General features: G+C 43.8%; 2 protein-coding genes across 2 annotated transcripts; one reads left to right on the forward strand and one right to left on the reverse strand.

The window, feature by feature from the left end:
* Nucleotides 1–389: 389 nt before the first annotated feature.
* Nucleotides 390–8,661, reverse strand: LOC149297999 (cilia- and flagella-associated protein 68-like). Its single transcript, XM_089487860.1, has 3 exons — nucleotides 8,437–8,661; nucleotides 1,823–1,892; nucleotides 390–526 (listed from the first exon to the last, which is right to left on the reverse strand). The coding sequence occupies exons 1-3, from the start codon at nucleotides 8,659–8,661 to the stop codon at nucleotides 390–392; spliced, it is 432 nt and encodes a 143-aa protein (XP_089343986.1).
* Nucleotides 8,662–10,625: 1,964 nt separating this feature from the next.
* LOC149298000 (ferredoxin-fold anticodon-binding domain-containing protein 1-like) lies at nucleotides 10,626–16,980 on the forward strand. Its single transcript, XM_089487861.1, has 6 exons — nucleotides 10,626–10,629; nucleotides 12,056–12,241; nucleotides 12,676–12,832; nucleotides 13,180–13,383; nucleotides 15,011–15,160; nucleotides 15,798–16,980. Exons 1-6 carry the CDS (start codon nucleotides 10,626–10,628, stop codon nucleotides 16,978–16,980), a joined length of 1,884 nt encoding a protein of 627 aa, XP_089343987.1.
* The last annotated feature ends 438 nt before the right edge of the window (nucleotides 16,981–17,418 follow it).

The following is a 17,418-nucleotide window of genomic DNA, read 5'->3' on the forward strand; positions in this document are numbered from 1 at the left end:
CTAAATAAATGCCTACAAAATTAATAAAAAATTAGGTATACTATTAATGTTCATATTCAATTTTTATTTGGGAAAATAATGTTGAGATTTCCTCATACAGGTGTTCATAAAGTGTTTGTTAATATGAAAACCTACATAGTTGGGACTATCAGCCAGTAGCATGTGGTTTGTTTTAGCAATACTCTTTACGTCAGAAGCAACTGTATAAGGCCACAGCAAAGTGCCCCACTGATAATGTATACTTACACTTAATAGACTTTCCAATAAAATGATTTACTAAAATGTTATAAACACTGGAAGGTCATAAATACCAGGCAATCCTTACAGGGGAGCTCCTAATATTATATTAATTTTAAGGCTCAGGGTACAAATAGGAGCTTTTGTTGTCTTCACTGCAAAGGATTTTGGGGTAGCAGCCAAGGATTTTTATAATCAGTCATATAGCATGAACTCTGAAGACGTTTGTCTGGGGAGATATCCAGTTCTGGCTGATGTCCCGGAAAAGCATGAGGTTCTTGTTTGAAAACTGCAAAAAATGTAAACATTATAATTTAAAGTATGTTTTCCTGATTGTTAGTAGGACACAGCTTTCTCTATACAGTTGGACAATTAAAAAAAAAAAAAACAAGTAGCATTTTAAAATATAACACCAGTTCACTTACACGTCTGCAAAAATCTCTTATTCCAACTTTAAACTAGTACTGCCTTAAAGTATTTTTTTTGCTAGTCATTTTCCCGAATTTTCCATTATCCAGGAGCTTGATCAATGTTTAGACTAAGTGTGGAAGAACGTAGGCATTTTCTAAAACTTTACAGCATATATACCATCCTAAGTGTATTCAGGGGAAAGCAATGTGTTCTGTCCTGCAACGCTAATTGTGATAAGGAATTTAACCCCGTTGGCATCTACACCACTTGTATCAGTGTTGTGGCACAAACACAACTAGTGCCTTATGGGACCAAGAGACGCTTCAAAATATGGTTTGGGTAATTAATATTTGGTAGGGAACAGTACTTTAGGAGTACTTGTGGGTATTTAGAGGTACTTGAATCACACTAGTAACTATTGGAAAACGCTACATAAACTCTATGAATGCCATCTACTGACCAAATATTGTAATTCACCATCTCTATTCTGTTACTTTTTACACTAAAGATTTATTCCCTACGAGAAATGTAAAAAATTCTAAAAAGTCCAAAAGTTCAGCTTTACGTCCCCAAAATATGCAATACAGAGGTTTAACCTAGGGCATGAATTTGTGACACTAGGAACTGGCCAAAAAAGTCAAGGAAACGGCTTGATTTTTTTTAGGAGTTGATATAAAATAGAACAAAAAATAGGAGCCTAATCTAAAAATCAAGGAGCCACTGCTACCTCGCTCCTTGCATTTGTCAAACTCTGCATTACCAAGACTGATATTTATGAAGGAGCCAATTATCCATAAACAATGGTGTTGGCATGATGGGGGCCATGACTCTACCACCTAAATCCTGTGCCTCTCAGCAATGACCTGCTGAACTGCACCGGGGCATTAACAGTCCTCCATAAGCAGAGAAATCACGTTAGGTCACATATAGAATTGAGGTTCTATGGCTCTTATGAAGGCCGCTAAAGACCAAAAATTAGTATTTTACCAATGTAAGTACGTTTTGCATTTGTAAATTACTTCTGCACATACCAGTGCCTGTCCAGGCATTATTATAGGTAGCCCCCTTTCAAATATGGATTTCTTACAAGGCCTCAGAGTCAAAGCTTCAATGGAGTAAAGGGACATTTTTCCCGAAGAAAATTTGACCAGTAAGAGACAAAAATTTTACTTACCCTGTCGCCTGGAAGACAAGTCTCTTTTGGGGTAATCAACGGAGTGGGAGGTTTGGTAATAGTGAGCAAACTAAAATAAAAAAATGAGGTTTTATCAGTACCTCAAATTCCTGAAAACTTGCCAAACATTTTGTGATATTATATCTAATAAAAGAAAAAAACAAAAAACGGAAATTTTTTACTTACCGTAAATTCCTTTTTCCTTAGTCCAGTGGCAGTACAAGTGGGTAGTAATCTTACTCGGGACAAGTAGAATCTAAAAGTGAATAAACAGTTAAATATCCGAAGCCCCTCCTCCTTACCCATAAAAACCGGCACCTCTCCAAAGATGGCAGTTAGTAACAAGACACACAGAAATGGATGCAAAGTAAAGTTTATTCTCAACGAAGGGAGGGAAATCTGTACTGCCACTGGACTAAGGAAAAAGGAATTTACGGTAAGTAAAAAATTTCCGTTTTTCCTGTCATCCAGTGGCAGTACAAGTGGGATGTAACAAGATCCCGGAGAAGGGGGGGAAAAAATGCCTAGGAGACAACAGCTCGAAGCACCTTGCGCCCGAAATCCGCCGCAGAGGAGGAAAAGACGTCTAGCCGGTAATGTTGTATAAACGTATTGAACGAGGACCAGGAAGCCGCCTTGCAGATCTCTTCAGGAGAAGCCGAAGCCCTTTCAGCCCAAGAAACAGACATGGCTCTAGTGGAGTGAGCCCTAACGGGAAATTGAAGCAACTCGCCCTTGGCCTGGTAGGCCATACGAATGGTGTCAACAAGCCATCGAGAAATGGTAGCCTTTGAAGCCGCCTTACCAGCAGAATGACCAAAAAAATGGACAAAAAGGTGGTCGGTGGTGCGGAAGGATGAAGTACGCTTGAGATATATGTCCAAAGCCCTTTTAACATCCAAGGAGTGCCATTTACATTCTTCCGGGGAGGAAGGAGACGGAAAAAACGAGGGAAGAACCAATGGTTGATTGATACTCGCCCTGGAGATGACCTTTGGAAGAAACGAGGGTTTCAAATGCAACACGACCTTGTCCTGATGGAAAACAGTGAAATCCGCCGAAGACGAGAGGGCTTGAAGTTCCCCCACTCTCTTGGCTGAAGTAATCGCCACCAAAAAAATCGTCTTGAGGGAAAGGATCTTCAATGAAACTTCCTCCAATGGTTCGAAAGGAGCCGAACAAAGAACCTGCAGGACGAGAGTAAGGTCCCAGGTAGGAAAAGGAGACCTTGACGGGGACGCCGAATGGTCGCGGCTTTAAAGAAACGTCTTACTAGAAGGTGAGAGGCCAAGTCTGAAAGAAAAAAATGATTAAGTGCCGAGACCTGACCCTTTAAGGTAGAAACACTGAGACCTGAATCCAAACCATCGTGCAAGAACTGCAGAATAGAGCTGATATTCTGAGGGAAGACAGTCAAACCTCGAGCAGAGCACCACAGAAGAAATTTTTTCCAAATACGAAAATATATTCTGGATGTAGAGCGTCTCACAGAATTCAACAGAAGATCAGAAAGGTCACCGTCAACACCTTGGTTCCGCAGAATCATCCTTGCAAAAGCCAGGCCGTCAACCGAAACATCCGAAGGAGGTCTGGACGAAGCTCCCTGTTGTCCAACAAAGGCTCTGACGTCGGAAGTTCCCAGGATGCCAAGGTAAGTTGTCTGAGAAGGGCAAACCAACTTCGACTTGGCCAGTAAGGTATGATGGCCAAGACCCTGGCCCTGTCTGAGCAAATCTTTTGGAGAATTCTCGGGATCAAGGCCACCTGAGGAAATATGTAGGCCAAACGGAAATTCCATTGAATTGAAAGGCCGTCCAGAACCTGAGGAGAATCCAGCCTGTTGAGGGACGCAAAAACCGGCACTTTCCTGTTTTTTCTGGTAGCCATCAAGTCTATCTCCGGGAGGCCGAATCTTGCCACCAAGATGGAGAAGGTCTGCGCGGTCAGGGACCACTCCGCCTGAGACCACTTTGCCCGGCTGAGGTCGTCCGCAATAAGATTGTAGCAGCCTCTGATGTGGGTTGCCGAGATGTCCTGCAGATGTTGTTGGGACCACTTCATTAAAACAGAGCACAGAATCTGAAGCTTTCGTGTTCGCGTTCCTCCTTGCTTGTTTATGTAAGCCACTGTCGTAGCGTTGTCCGACTGAATTCTTACAAAACGACCCTCTACATGGGGCCTGAAAGCCATGAGGGCCAGAAGGACTGCCTTTAATTCCCTGTAATTTGAAGACTGATGAGAATCTTCCGGAGACCAAATTCCCTGCCTGAAGAGGCAACCTAAATGCGCCCCCCAGCCGATTCTGGAGGCATCCGTGGTTAGAGTTATCCAATGTCTGGGTTGGAACGAGAGACCCCCGGAAAGATGGGTTGATTTCTTCCACCAGTTCAGCTGAGATAGGACTTGGCGTGATATTGTGAAGATTGCGTCTAAGTCTTCTTCCCTTCTTGACCATTTGGAAAGGATCTGCCACTGTAAGGGACGCAGCTGAGACTTTGCCCAACGGACCGCAGGGATGGACGCTGTAAGAACACCCAGGACACTCATAGCCCTTCTGACAGAGCAGGTAGGATTCCTTTGAAGAAAGGAAATTTCCTGTCTTATCCTCCTGATCTTTGATTGCGGGAGGAAGATGCACTGGGAAACTGAGTCCACCATCAACCCCAGGAACTGGATCCTGGTGGAGGGAAGGAGATTGGATTTCTCCTTGTTGATGATCCAGCCATGTTGTTCTAGAAAATGAACCGTGGTGTCCAAGTCTGCCAGAAGTTTTTTTGTAGAGTTGGCCTTGATGAGCCAGTCGTCCAAGTATGGTATGATAGCGACACCCCGGAGTCTTAGGCTTGCCGTCAATGGGCACAGGATCTTGGTAAAAACTCTTGGAGCCGACGAAAGACCGAATGGGAGGGCTGTGAATTGAAAGTGATAAATTCTCTTGTTTACTCGAACCGAGAACCTGAGGAACTTTCTGGACGCGTCGGCCATAGGCACATGAAGATAGGCGTCTTTCAAATCCAGTGTAACCATAAAATCTCCTCTTTGCAGAATATGAGTGACAGATTGGAGGTTCTCCATACGGAAATGTTGATAGCGTACACAACTGTTGACCCTCTTTAGATCCAAAACCGGACGGAATGAACCGTCCGGCTTTGGAACCAGAAAGAGACGAGAGTAGACACCCTGGAATCTGTGACGGACTGGGACCTTCTCTATGACTCCTTTCTGTAGCAGCGTGAGGCATGCTGAAAACAGGGCTACATTTTTGCTTTCCGCAGGATATGAGGAGATGAGAAAGCGGCTCAAAGGAGGTCGAAAAAACTTGATTTTGTATCCCTCCGCAATGATCTTCCGAATCCAAATATTTTGAGTGGTCTGCTCCCAGGCGTCTCTGAACCATAGCAATCTTCCTCCTACTTTGTCAGAACTTCCTCCTTTCTTGCTTACCAGGACGTTCTTGGAATTTCCGATCTCCGTAGGGACGACGAAAATTCTGAGAGCGGGAAGACTGGAAAGGTCTGGCATTCCGATAAGGGTATTTACGATTCCACTTGATCCTTCTATCTTGAGGGAGAGCTCGTTTGGTATCCGACATCTGTCTGATCAGGTCTTCTAGTGGAGCTCCAAACAGCTTTTTCCTCTCAAAAGGTAAATCACATAAAGAGGCCTTGGATGCCGAATCCGCTGTCCAGGATCGTAACCACAGGGCTCTTCGTGCCACTGAGGACAATCCCATAGTTCTGGTCGATAATTTAAGAGATTCATGAGATGAATCCAACAAAAAACTATTGGAGAGCTTTAACCTGTTAAGGAGTCTGGAAATCTCAGAATCTGAGTCATCGGAGAGACATTCTCCCAAGGCGTGAATCCAAATATTCTGGGCTCTAGCCACCGCTGCGCTGGCCACCGTTGCCTTACACTGCGAACCTGCAGCCTGAAATATGCGCCTACACAAAGTTTCTGCCCTTCTATCCATGGGGTCTTTAAGACCTGACACCCCTCCAATTGGAATGGTCGTCTTTTTGGAAAGCTGTGCAATTTGGAAGTCCACTTTAGGGGGATCATCCCATGTGTCTTCCCCTTGACGTTTAAACAGTTGTCTGAACTGTTTTGAAATAAAGGCTCTTTTACCTGGGTGCTTCCATTCTCTTTCCATAAGTTCTGTTAATTTCGGAAGAACCGGAAAACCTTTAACCTTCTCTGAATCCTCCTCTAGTAACAGACGCGAAACCTCCTTAAAAAGCTTACGAAGCTCCTGAGGAGGGAAAAAAACCTCATCTTCTGAACTATTACTTGAAGTAGAAAGAGATGAGTGAGAGATTTCACCGGAGGAAAGGTCTGATCTAGATGATGATCTGGACCTCTTGCGTTTATGCGAACTTTCCTTCCTTTTCTCCTGGGAATGAGAAGCAGAAAGTTGAAAAGCTTCAAAGGTCTGGGCCAAATTCTCCTGGAACCAACCCAGGAAGGAATGCAAATCTTTTTGCTTTTCAGTAGCAAGTTGTTCCGCCAAGCATGAATTACACATTTTCTTACGACAACCATCTGGGAGAGGAGTAGCACACTCTGAACAAGCCACATGCTTGGATTTAGAAGTAGCTTTTCTGGGAGCCGGTGGCCTTTTATCTTTCTCCGGAATTTCTATAGGAACCGGACTAGACATCTGATAAAAGAAAACAGAGGTTAAAAAAATTTTTTTTTTTTTTTTTTTTTTTTATATATGAGGGCAGAGAAAGTATAGAGCCAAGATAAATAAAATCTTACCCTAAACTCCTCTGAACCGTGTGGGGGGGCTGGTGACACGGTAATCCTGTACTGGCAATGCCCCTGCAGTCAGACAGGAAAAGCGCCTTTTATAGCATTCAAAAATGCCGCCCTCCGGAAGATCCGATTCGCGCATGCTCAGTAGCGCGATCGGATCTTCAGTGGAACGCAACGACACCCGGGCGTGCGTTCCACCGTAATGCGCATGCTCCCGCATCACCACTACAAAAGGATGCATAACAGTCATCTTCCGTAACGCGAACCGCTACGGAAGGAAAAGCCTCTCTCTGCTCACCACCCGGGGAGCAATCGGAGGAAGAGGAACCCCCAGGCAGCAACCCGTGCGCCTCACCAGCAAGTCCGTCCGGAACTGAAGATTCTACCGTCCGTCCCTGAAAGGGACAAGAAAAAAACTGCCATCTTTGGAGAGGTGCCGGTTTTTATGGGTAAGGAGGAGGGGCTTCGGATATTTAACTGTTTATTCACTTTTAGATTCTACTTGTCCCGAGTAAGATTACTACCCACTTGTACTGCCACTGGATGACAGGAAAAAACTTATGGTAGTGGATGGAATGGGAATAATCAATTCAGAGCATTGCACCTAGGCTTCCATTCATTTTACCTCAGAGAAGAGACAAAAGGTGGAAATAGGATATTAATTACTGTTCTGAAATCTATTCCATCTACTCCATCCACATCGCGCTTACCTATAGAAGAGGCCGCCTTTATAAGGTTACCCATTCCTTCAGTCGTATAAACACATAACAGTAATTCTGATAAAAAGATGAACTCTAGATTGTAAGCTCGTTTGAGCAGGGCCCTCATCACCTGTTGTCTCTGTAAGTCAATTTGTTATGTTACATATTACTTATGTCCTGTCTACCCATTGCACAGCGCTACGGAATTTGATGGCGCTATATAAAACAATAAATAATAATAATAACACCACCAATACAGAGATTCTTAGATTTGGGGACACTGACAAATCCACTTTAACATAGACCTATCATGCCCAGTTATTTAATAAACCTCTTAAAGGAGTTTTTAGCCAATTCCAATTACTTTTTGGGGTTAGTTGGCCCCAGTCACATAAACCAAAGGACAAAGAACACACCATTTACCAAAGCAGTTTGGGTAAACACATTTTTATGTGTATCGTGGTTCATCTTAAGCTAGGGTTGCCACCTTTTCCTCAAAAAAATACTGGACATAGTTATGGGTTGGCGAGGGAGAAGCCACAAAAACAGACTTTTTCACTCAATCTAACTCACACTTTCTCATACTCTCACCCTCAATGTCTCCCAACCCCCTCCGTGTCCTCTTCTCCTTTTCCATAGCTCTGCTTCTACGTTATCTTTTGTTTTCTTTTTTCATCTTCTTCCCCAATATCAGTTTTGTTGACCAGGCCTTCCAGAGAGCTTCTGCATAACGGCCTTTTGAGTAAGCACTCTAGGAGGCCTGGTCAACAAAGCTGACACCAGCAAGAACCTGAGGAAAAAAGAAGACGGCAGAACACGAAGAGGCAAGAGAGGAAGTGGAGATTGGAAAAAAAAGAGACAAGGATGTGGAAGAGAGAGGGGAGAAGAGAGGGGAGAAGAGAGGGGAGAAGAGAGGGGAGAAGAGAGGGGAGAAGAGAGGGGAGAAGAGAGGGGAGAAGAGAGGGGAGAAGAGAGGGGAGAAGAGATGAAGTGGAGACTTGGAAAAAAGAGACAAGGATGAGGAGGAGAGAGGAGGAGGAGGGAGAGAGAAAGTATAAGAAAGCTTGAGCAACCCTACCTAATGCCACCTCTCTATTATAAAACTGTAGCCCTACCACAGTAATGCATATTCTCTAGTTATTGGCTCCCAAGTACCTGTGAGGGCATGGGCTTCCTCTCTTTCAGTTTACGTAGGTCATTCCGTTCCTCATTCCAGTTACCCATGAGGGTCTTATTGGAGTAAGAATCCTCTTTAGTTGTACATCTCCAGCCATACTGCTTGAACTTAGAGAATGGCCCATGATCCATCCACACCTCTCCATGTCCATCTGCATGTAAGAGAGATCCGTAACAAGGTCTGGAATATAGGCGCTCAGACATTCCGCTGAAACAGACAAACTTAAATGTAAATACAGTGCGCAAGGGTGGAGACTGTCACTAAAAATATTAGATCATCTGTTTAGGGCCTTGAATGCTTTACGGGAATCCTTAGTGGGTTGTCTCCTAGTTTTCCTGTATTATGTCGCTTACAGATATCGTATGCAACTATATCTGTTTAAGTCTAGTCTTCATGTTGTCAGTTACTGATAACTCCTCGCACTTTCCGAGCCCCGTGCAACATCTATTCAAACGATACAATTCACATTTAGAAATTCAATACTAAAAACAAAGCAGATTCACATTGTGAGACATTGCAAATATTTAAATTGTACATTTTTGTCTTAATAACATGCTAAACATGTGGTCTATTTTTTTGTTACAGGTTCATTGAGATGCATATAGAGATCTGCAGAGGCTGCATTCTCAGGTGCTTCAATTTGGATAAAAAAAACAGCTTTACTTGCAAATAGTATTCAAATAAACTATATTGACAAACATGTTTATCATTGAAAAATCAAAATTGCCTGTTTTATTAGTATTTCGAAAAACAAACTTACAAACTCTCGTTTAGATATATAGATATAGATATATATTACCGTATTGGCTCGAATATAGGCCGCACTTTTTCCCCCCACTTTAAGTCTTTAAAGTGGGGGTGCGGCGTATATTCGGGGTCTAGCGGCACATCCGGCACCGGAAGTTGTATACGCGTATTGCGTAGATGTCCCCCGCCGGCCTCGCAAGACACCCGGGAGTCTGCTCCGGTAAGTCGGGGGGCACGGACAGTGGCAGCATATCTCGGGGGGGGGGACGGACAGTGGCAGCATATCTCGGGGGGGGGACGGACAGTGGCAGCATATCTCGGGGGGGGGGACGGACAGTGGCAGCATATCTCGGGGGGGGCGGACAGTGGCAGCATATCTCGGGGGACGGGGGGGACGGACGGACAGTGGCAGCATATCTCGGGGGGGGGACAGTGGCAGCATATCTCGGGGGGGGGGACGGACAGTGGCAGCATATCTCGGGGGGGACGGACGGACAGTGGCAGCATATCTCGGGGGGGGGACGGACAGTGGCAGCATATCTCAGGGACGGACGGACAGTGGCAGCATATCTCGGGGGGGGCGGACAGTGGCAGCATATCTCGGGGGGGGCGGACAGTGGCAGCATATCTCGGGGGGGGACGGACAGTGGCAGCATATCTCGGGGGACGGACGGACAGTGGCAGCATATCTCGGGGGGACGGACGGACAGTGGCAGCATATCTCGGGGGGACGGACGGACAGTGGCAGCATATCTCGGGGGGGACGGACAGTGGCAGCATATCTCGGGGGACGGGGGGGACGGACGGACAGTGGCAGCATATCTCGGGGGACGGGGGGGACAGTGGCAGCATATCTCGGGGGGGGGGACAGTGGCAGCATATCTCGGGGGGAGGGAGGACAGTGACAGCATATCTCGGGGGGGGGACGGACAGTGGCAGCATATCTCGGGGGGGGGCACGGACAGTGGCAGCATATCTCGGGGGGGAGGGAGGACAGTGACAGCATATCTCGGGGGGGGGGACAGAGTGGCAGCATGTTTTTTTTGGTGCTTTTTTAAAGAAAAAAACTTTTTCTTTAAAAAAGCACCAAACTTTTAGGGGGCGGCCTATATCCGAGCCAATACGGTATATATTTAGCATTCGAGACTCACCAATGTGCGGGCCACTAGTACCCTGACCTGTAACCTAAACTTGTTGATACGTTACTTGGCAACCACGACGTCATCAACGTGCGCTCTGGGAGACAAACGCGTGTTGGCCGGTGTATGTGCTGATGCCTTTTGTAAAGTATTTTGGGGTCTGTCAGGATCGTGCGCGGCCTGTGTAGAAGTCGTAACAGAGATCGCTGACAGAGAGGGGATGTAAAAGCAAGCGACTGAAGACAACAACTTCCTGGGACGGATCTCGAGTGTGCGTCGCCATGGGTGAGCCCCTTAATCTGTGTGATGCATACAGTCTTCTTTGTAGGGATTAACCATTTGGTTGTCGGCTTGTCGCGTTATGAAAGTGGTCTCTTGGGACCAAAGGCCAAACTGAATCCCCTATGTTGGGTAAATAGAGGCTGGTTGAGCGCTTCTTGCATATAAGTACTCATAAGGGGTCTGGCTTCCAGAATCATAGACGGGATACGAAGATTTGTCTCTGGCACTTTAACATAATAGGAAAGTCTATGCTTCTGGTTCTCGGTTACTGGATCTGCTCCATTATTATTTTCCTGCTAATCGCGATTGGGCAGCCAAAGGCAAGAACATTTCCTAACTATGTGTACACAGCTTGTATGTTTGTCACTATTTTTACAAGGTACCCCTTATATATATATATAACGGTATATGTCAGAAATTTCCATGGTTTTGTGGGGAAAAAAAACCAAAAGCATATTTTGTCCAGATGGTGTTAATGTTGTACATAACTGTTGCAGCTGTAAACTGCTGATTTCTAATGGAAGATCTTTATAGGCGTACGGAGGCTCTTTATCACTGTGTTCCAATAGCACGTTGTGTTCGCTAATTCATACGTTTAAAAGGTTAATTTGTCATTAGAAAACCCTTTTCCAATTATGTCACCATGCCGTCGTTAGCAGTCAAGGGGTTAAACCTAAAGGCCCTATTAACCATAACTGCCCCTAAATTAACCCTAAACACCCCATCAACCATAACTGCCTCTAAATGTACCCTAATGACCCATTTACCATAACTGCCCCTAAATTAACCCTAAACACCCCATTAACCACGACTCGCCCTAAATTAACCCTAAACTCCCCATTAACCATGACTGATCCTAAATTAACCCCCACCTCCCCTATCTTTCAGCATCCCAAATATTAATTTTATACTCAGATGAGTTGCTGAGCAGTGTGGACGCTATACGGAAATGGGCGGGGCCAATCATCAGTGTGGCTGCAGGGAGGGACTGGGAGAAAAAAGGGGCTGGGCCAATCATCGGAGGGACTGTAAGTAGTAACTGCTGCGAGTCACACTGAATGAAACAGATTATAAAATGAGGGGTATTATTCAGAGCATTTGCTGTGGAAAATACCCTCATTTTATAATCTATCAAAAAAATTGATTCAACTAGTCAATAATGAAATTCGTTGGCAATGATTTTCATTATCAATTTTATCGATTAGTTGTTGCAGCCCTATAAACCAGTGACTAACACTTTGTTTAAATTCTTAAACTAAAAAGAGATGTTGGTGTGCCTTATGGCTTTGTTTGAAATGAGCATGGCTTATAGTGACAAATTGTTGTATAGCTACCGGCAGCCATGTGTACGCCGAGGAACTATAAAAGAATGTCAAAACAAAAGAATTGCGTAGTCCCCCCTTTTGTTCTAACTGGATTTCTCTTTTAGATCAAAATAACACAGAGGAACGTCTTAATGTCTTGTTGGTGGGTGAAGGAAATTTCTCCTTCTCCCTTGCCCTTTGCAATACCAGCCAAGACAAATATCATATTACTGCCACCTGTTATGATGCTGAAGATACAATATGCGAAAAGCCCTTTGCCTGCCAGAATGTACAGACACTTCGAGACAAAGGTAAAAGCGGAGGAATGATTTGCAGCGGATTGGTTAAATTACTATCTAGACGTAGTTCAATGTAAGTTCTCAGTCTCGTGATGTTCCTACTGTTTTCTTTCGTTGCACTGTAAGAACTAGGATTCATAGAATTCCATTAGGGAGTTAAACTCTGACGCACAGCTCGATGTACCTTTTATTAAACAACGTCTCACACTAAAAGAAAGTAGGATATTGGCAATCATGCATGCATTTGCTAGACGTGTAATGATGATCTGTTATGTAAGTTTGAATGTTCTGCCTCAGCGTGACATTTACTCTCCAAGCTGTCCTTAGTGAAACCATTTCTTAAGGCTTTTTACAGAAATTTGGAACTTGGCTTATTGGTTTGATTAGCCAATGCCATGATTCACTCAGCGGTATAAATAATATAATCTTGAGTTTCTTCTCTTCAGGAGCTATAATCTACTTTGGAGTGGATGCAACAAGACTTAAAGATCATGATTTGTCTTCCAATGCACCTTATGATAGAATTATTTTCAACTTCCCTCATTGTGGAAGGAAGGCTGGTGTGAAGAAGAACAGAGAGCTGCTTGCAAATTTTTTTCAAAGGTTAAGTATTAACTGGCAACCAGTTCATTTTAAATCTTTTTTTTCACAAGGTGTAGAATTGTTGATGGGAAATGGTCCAAAAGGCAACGTCCCATTGGTATCCCCAAACGCTCTTCATGCATGCTGGGTAAGATGGGTCAAAAGAACAAAAGTGTGAACATTACACAAAGTGATAATGGAGCAGACCACATATGGAATTAATGCAAGCAGCCAGATTGGCAGGTCCAGGAGCAAGAAAGATGTGTCACTGTAAAATGGGACAAGATATAAAAATCTAGGAACCACGGCATTTTTGTTTTAAAGGCAAGAATTAGTGATCATTGACAGTGATACCTATTCTTTTGCAGCTGTGCAGATGTTTTAACCCAGAAAGGGGACATCCATGTGGCCTTATGTAAAGGACAGGGTGGGACTCCTGCTGACCGTCCAATGAGAGAATGGCATAACAGCTGGCAAGTGGTATCCATGGCAGCCAGAGCGGGGTTTGTTCTGAGTGCAGTTGTTCCCTTTGCCAGTGATGTATACAGTGGGTATCAGTCCACAGGGTACAGGTAAGTTGATGGTGGATCTCCATGTGTCTCTGTATTTTAAATGTATTGCCAGAAATCATTCCATTCAGGGATTAAGAATTGCTACTATCCAAGATATGGGACCTCGTGATATATAACTGCCAGCATAATGTATTTACCATATTTGCTCGATTATAAGACGACCCTGACTATAAGACCCCCAAAAATCTGAATATTAATTTATGAAAAAAAGCCTGAATATAAGACAACCCTATAGGAAAAAAGTTTTACCAGTAAATATTAATTCATGTAAACTATGTGAAACAATTGTTTGTTAATAAAAGCTACGATTGAGAAAAATATTTTGTTTTTATTTCCTTTTTTCAACCTGCCCCCAGGCTTGCCACTCTGCCCCAGAAATGCCTTATACCCTCTATATGCCACTGTGCCCCATGATATGCCTTTTGACCCCCCTATGTGCCACTCCAGAATTGCCTTATACCTCTATATGCCACTCTGGCATTTAGGGGGTTAAAAGGCATATAATGGGGCAGAGTGGCATATATGGGGGTATAAGGCATTTCAGGAGGCAGAGTGGCGCATAGAGGGTTAAAAGGCATTTCTGGAGGCAGAGTAGCATTAAGGGGGTTAAAAGAGCACTCTGCCTCCAGAAATTACAACTACACTTAGTCCGGGCGAATCGCGTAGAGCTCTACACGCTGCCCGGACTAAGCACCAGGGACTCAGAGGCACCAGTAAACTGGGGGGGCATAACACAGGAGGTAGATTCCCCTCCCTCCTCCAACCTTACCGGTGCTTCTGAGTCCCCGGTGCTTAGTCCGGGCAGCGTGTAGAGCTCTACGCGCTTGAGCGGAAGTTGTCTACGTGAATCGCGTAGAGCTCTACCTGGACTAAGCACCGGGGACTCAGAAGCACCGGTAAATTGGGGGGAATAACACAGGAGGATCCAGGTCCCCTGCATCTGAGTCCCCGGTGCTTAGTCCGCTGTCCTCGCTCTACACGCTGCCCGGACTTAGCACCGGGGATTCAGAAGCACCAGTAAGTTGGGGGGCGGCATAACACAGGAGGAAGATCCAGGTCCCCTGCATCGCTGTGGGGGATCTGGATCTTAGTCTCATAGTCTGACCCATTTGAGGTCTGATTATAAGACGACCCCAATTATAAGACGAGGGGTATTTTTCAGAGCATTTGCTCTGGAAAAAACCTTGTCTTATAATCGGGCAAATACGGTATATTGTAAATAGTTTATTCAAGTGAACACAATTCTTTCAAACCAAGGACCTGAGGCATGCCTGTAGGGCATACTCAGCTTTCATGTGCAATAAAGTGCGTTTGATGGTTTGAGTGTCCCTTAACTCATGTCATAAGGTTTTCTTTTTTCTTTGCCTGTTTAAGATGCCGGTAATCTGTTGCAATAGCATCTACTAATCATGCACCATGAAGGTTGTATACGGTACATGCTTTTCTTAACAGTCCACAATAATGTTTAGCTCCTTGCTCTTTGCGTGAAGGTTTCACTTATACATTTGATATTATTCAGCAGCAGCTCATGGGCCTCTGCTTTGCCTAAAAAGTTAAACATATCTTGTGGTCACTGAACACATGGATGTTTTATATAATTGTTTGTGCCCGTTTCTCTTTGCCACAGAAGCCAAGAAAAATCATTTCTTGTGGATGGCTCATTGAATCATATCTTCACCAGAGGTTTGCCAGTGGAGAACATGATTCCGCTGGACATAATCAGTATGTTAATGGAAACGCCACCTTCTCACCAGACCCCAGAATGGAGTGATAAAATGTAAGTGCTAATGATGGCTGTCTAGTTAGGTACTAATGCGTGTATGTTCCATTTGTGTGATCTCACTATATGTTTGCGGTTTGTTCACTAAAGTAAACTTGACTTCACTATGCATTATAAAGGTCTACCACTGTGTATTTGCTGCAGGAGCTGCCTGGCTCACTGGCTGGCTTTTTATAATGTATGTTAAATCAATGAGTGCTCAGAATTTTCTTATGCATTATACAGGTCTAGGTGAGTTCAGCCCTTCCTGCTCAAGAAAGTTGCCACTGTTGTGAAATGAGGCATTTGAAACTCCAACGCTCTTGCAAGCTCTTCTGCTAACTCCCTATTGCCCAAACTCATGGAATTGCCAAAATAGCTTCTACATAAGCATGTTTATGTAAAATATTGTCTTGAAACATCCCCCATCAGTCATTGTCTAGCTAAGCAGGATCTTGCCAGAATCATTATGATCCATCAAATCATACTTTTGGAAAATACAAGGAACATTTAGTGTGTCCAGCTGATAACTTTTGACAACTTCAATAATAATCTGTCTGTTGTATATGGCATATATTTTTAGATTTATAATTACATCTCATTAAGAGGTTGTTCCTAACATTATATAACAATGTCGCTTCTTTCATTTATGTAGTGGAGATTTACTGAGAAGAGATCCATGTCATCCCACCAACCTACTCAATGATAAACTTGTGGCCTTCCTTGGCCAATCCATGATCCTAAATCATTTCAAAGACACATTCCCTCTTGTACGTGAGACTTGTGTTTCTTCTGCTTGTCCTTGGCAATTAGAGTCTCAAGCCAGTTTGTATTATATCCGGACTACTGACAAGAATGAAATACCATCAAGGGACTTTCATGATCTTCAGGAAAAGAAGGCTTCTTGTGATAAAAACACTTATGTGATGGATGTCCATGCAACATGTGATGAAAACACAGATCAGAACTTTAGAATCAGTTACTTGAGGCCATCACTGACACACTGTATTGACTGTATAATTAAGAAAAATCATATTTCATCCAATTCTCTGTATGTTTTAAGTGGGCCTGTTTTTAGGAAGTGTTTAATATCACCGTGGATTATGCCAGTTTACCGTGAGACTCTTATCATGTTGGGCTTTCAGAGTAACGATGCCACAACCAATCATCAACTGCTGATTGATGCTGTTGAAAAGGCTATAATGTCTCTAGTGACTTTTACATCCAGTGAATCTATTTGTTTTGTTAAGAATGAATTAGAATCCTGTACAAATGTGAACCCTTTAACTGCTCACCAGAAGCTTACTGGTGCACATTATACAATTAATATGTCAGCACCTGCTTGTAATGGAGATCAAGTTGTAGGACGCATAATTTCAGTTTTACCAGGGCAGCTAAGTAACAACTTTGGTCTTCTACTGGTGACAATTAATATAGACCTAATAACCTTGCTTCTTTTAGATGTCCCTGATTGGCGACTGCTCTGGAGAGCAGATGCTCGATTCATGCAACAGTACAAGCATCACCAGCTAAAACCCTTTCAAACCTTATCTTTGTATCCGCCATACTATGTCCATGATGTCAGCTTCTGGGTCGGTGAAGGCTCAGTGTTTGATGATATAGAGTTTCACACTATTGTCCAAAGAGTCTCCAAGGGGACTGTTGTTCGCATTCAGCTACAGGATCGATTTGAGAACTCCACAGCCAGAAAGACCAGCCTGTGTTATCGGGTTATCTATCAGTCTTGTGATAGGGCTCTTTCGTATGAGGCAGCATCAGCAATACAACTGCTACTAAGGGAAGAGCTGCAACGGTGTCTAAGTGTCACTCTTAGATAGTAAACTGCTGTGTGCATGAACCTTGCAAAACCTTGCTCCTGTTAACAAGGAAAAATGGTCACTTTATCAGGTACACCTGTATAATTGGTTGTTAACACAAATAGTTAATCAGCCAATAACATGGCAGCAACCCAATGCATTTAGGCATGTCTATGTTGTTCAAACATCAAGTCTTCCAGTCTTCCATTGTCCGGTTTTGGTGGTCCTGTGAAAATTGGAGCCTCAGTTTCCGGTTCCTAGCTGGCAGGTGTAGCACCTGGTGTGGTCTTCTGCTGCTGTAGCCCATCTGCTTCAAGGAATGGTTATATGAGTTACTGTTGCCCCTTACAAAAAATTACTGCAGTTTTTCTGAAGTAATACTGCAGTTTTTTGGACATGAAAAAACTGCAATACTGCACATTTACTGCAGTTTTACTGCATTTGTACTTCACTGTACTG

This window comes from Sceloporus occidentalis, unplaced genomic scaffold (genome assembly GCF_023333645.1).
Source record: "Sceloporus occidentalis isolate IW3139 unplaced genomic scaffold, rSceOcc1.0.p SCAF_35, whole genome shotgun sequence".
Lineage (NCBI taxonomy): Eukaryota > Metazoa > Chordata > Lepidosauria > Squamata > Phrynosomatidae > Sceloporus > Sceloporus occidentalis.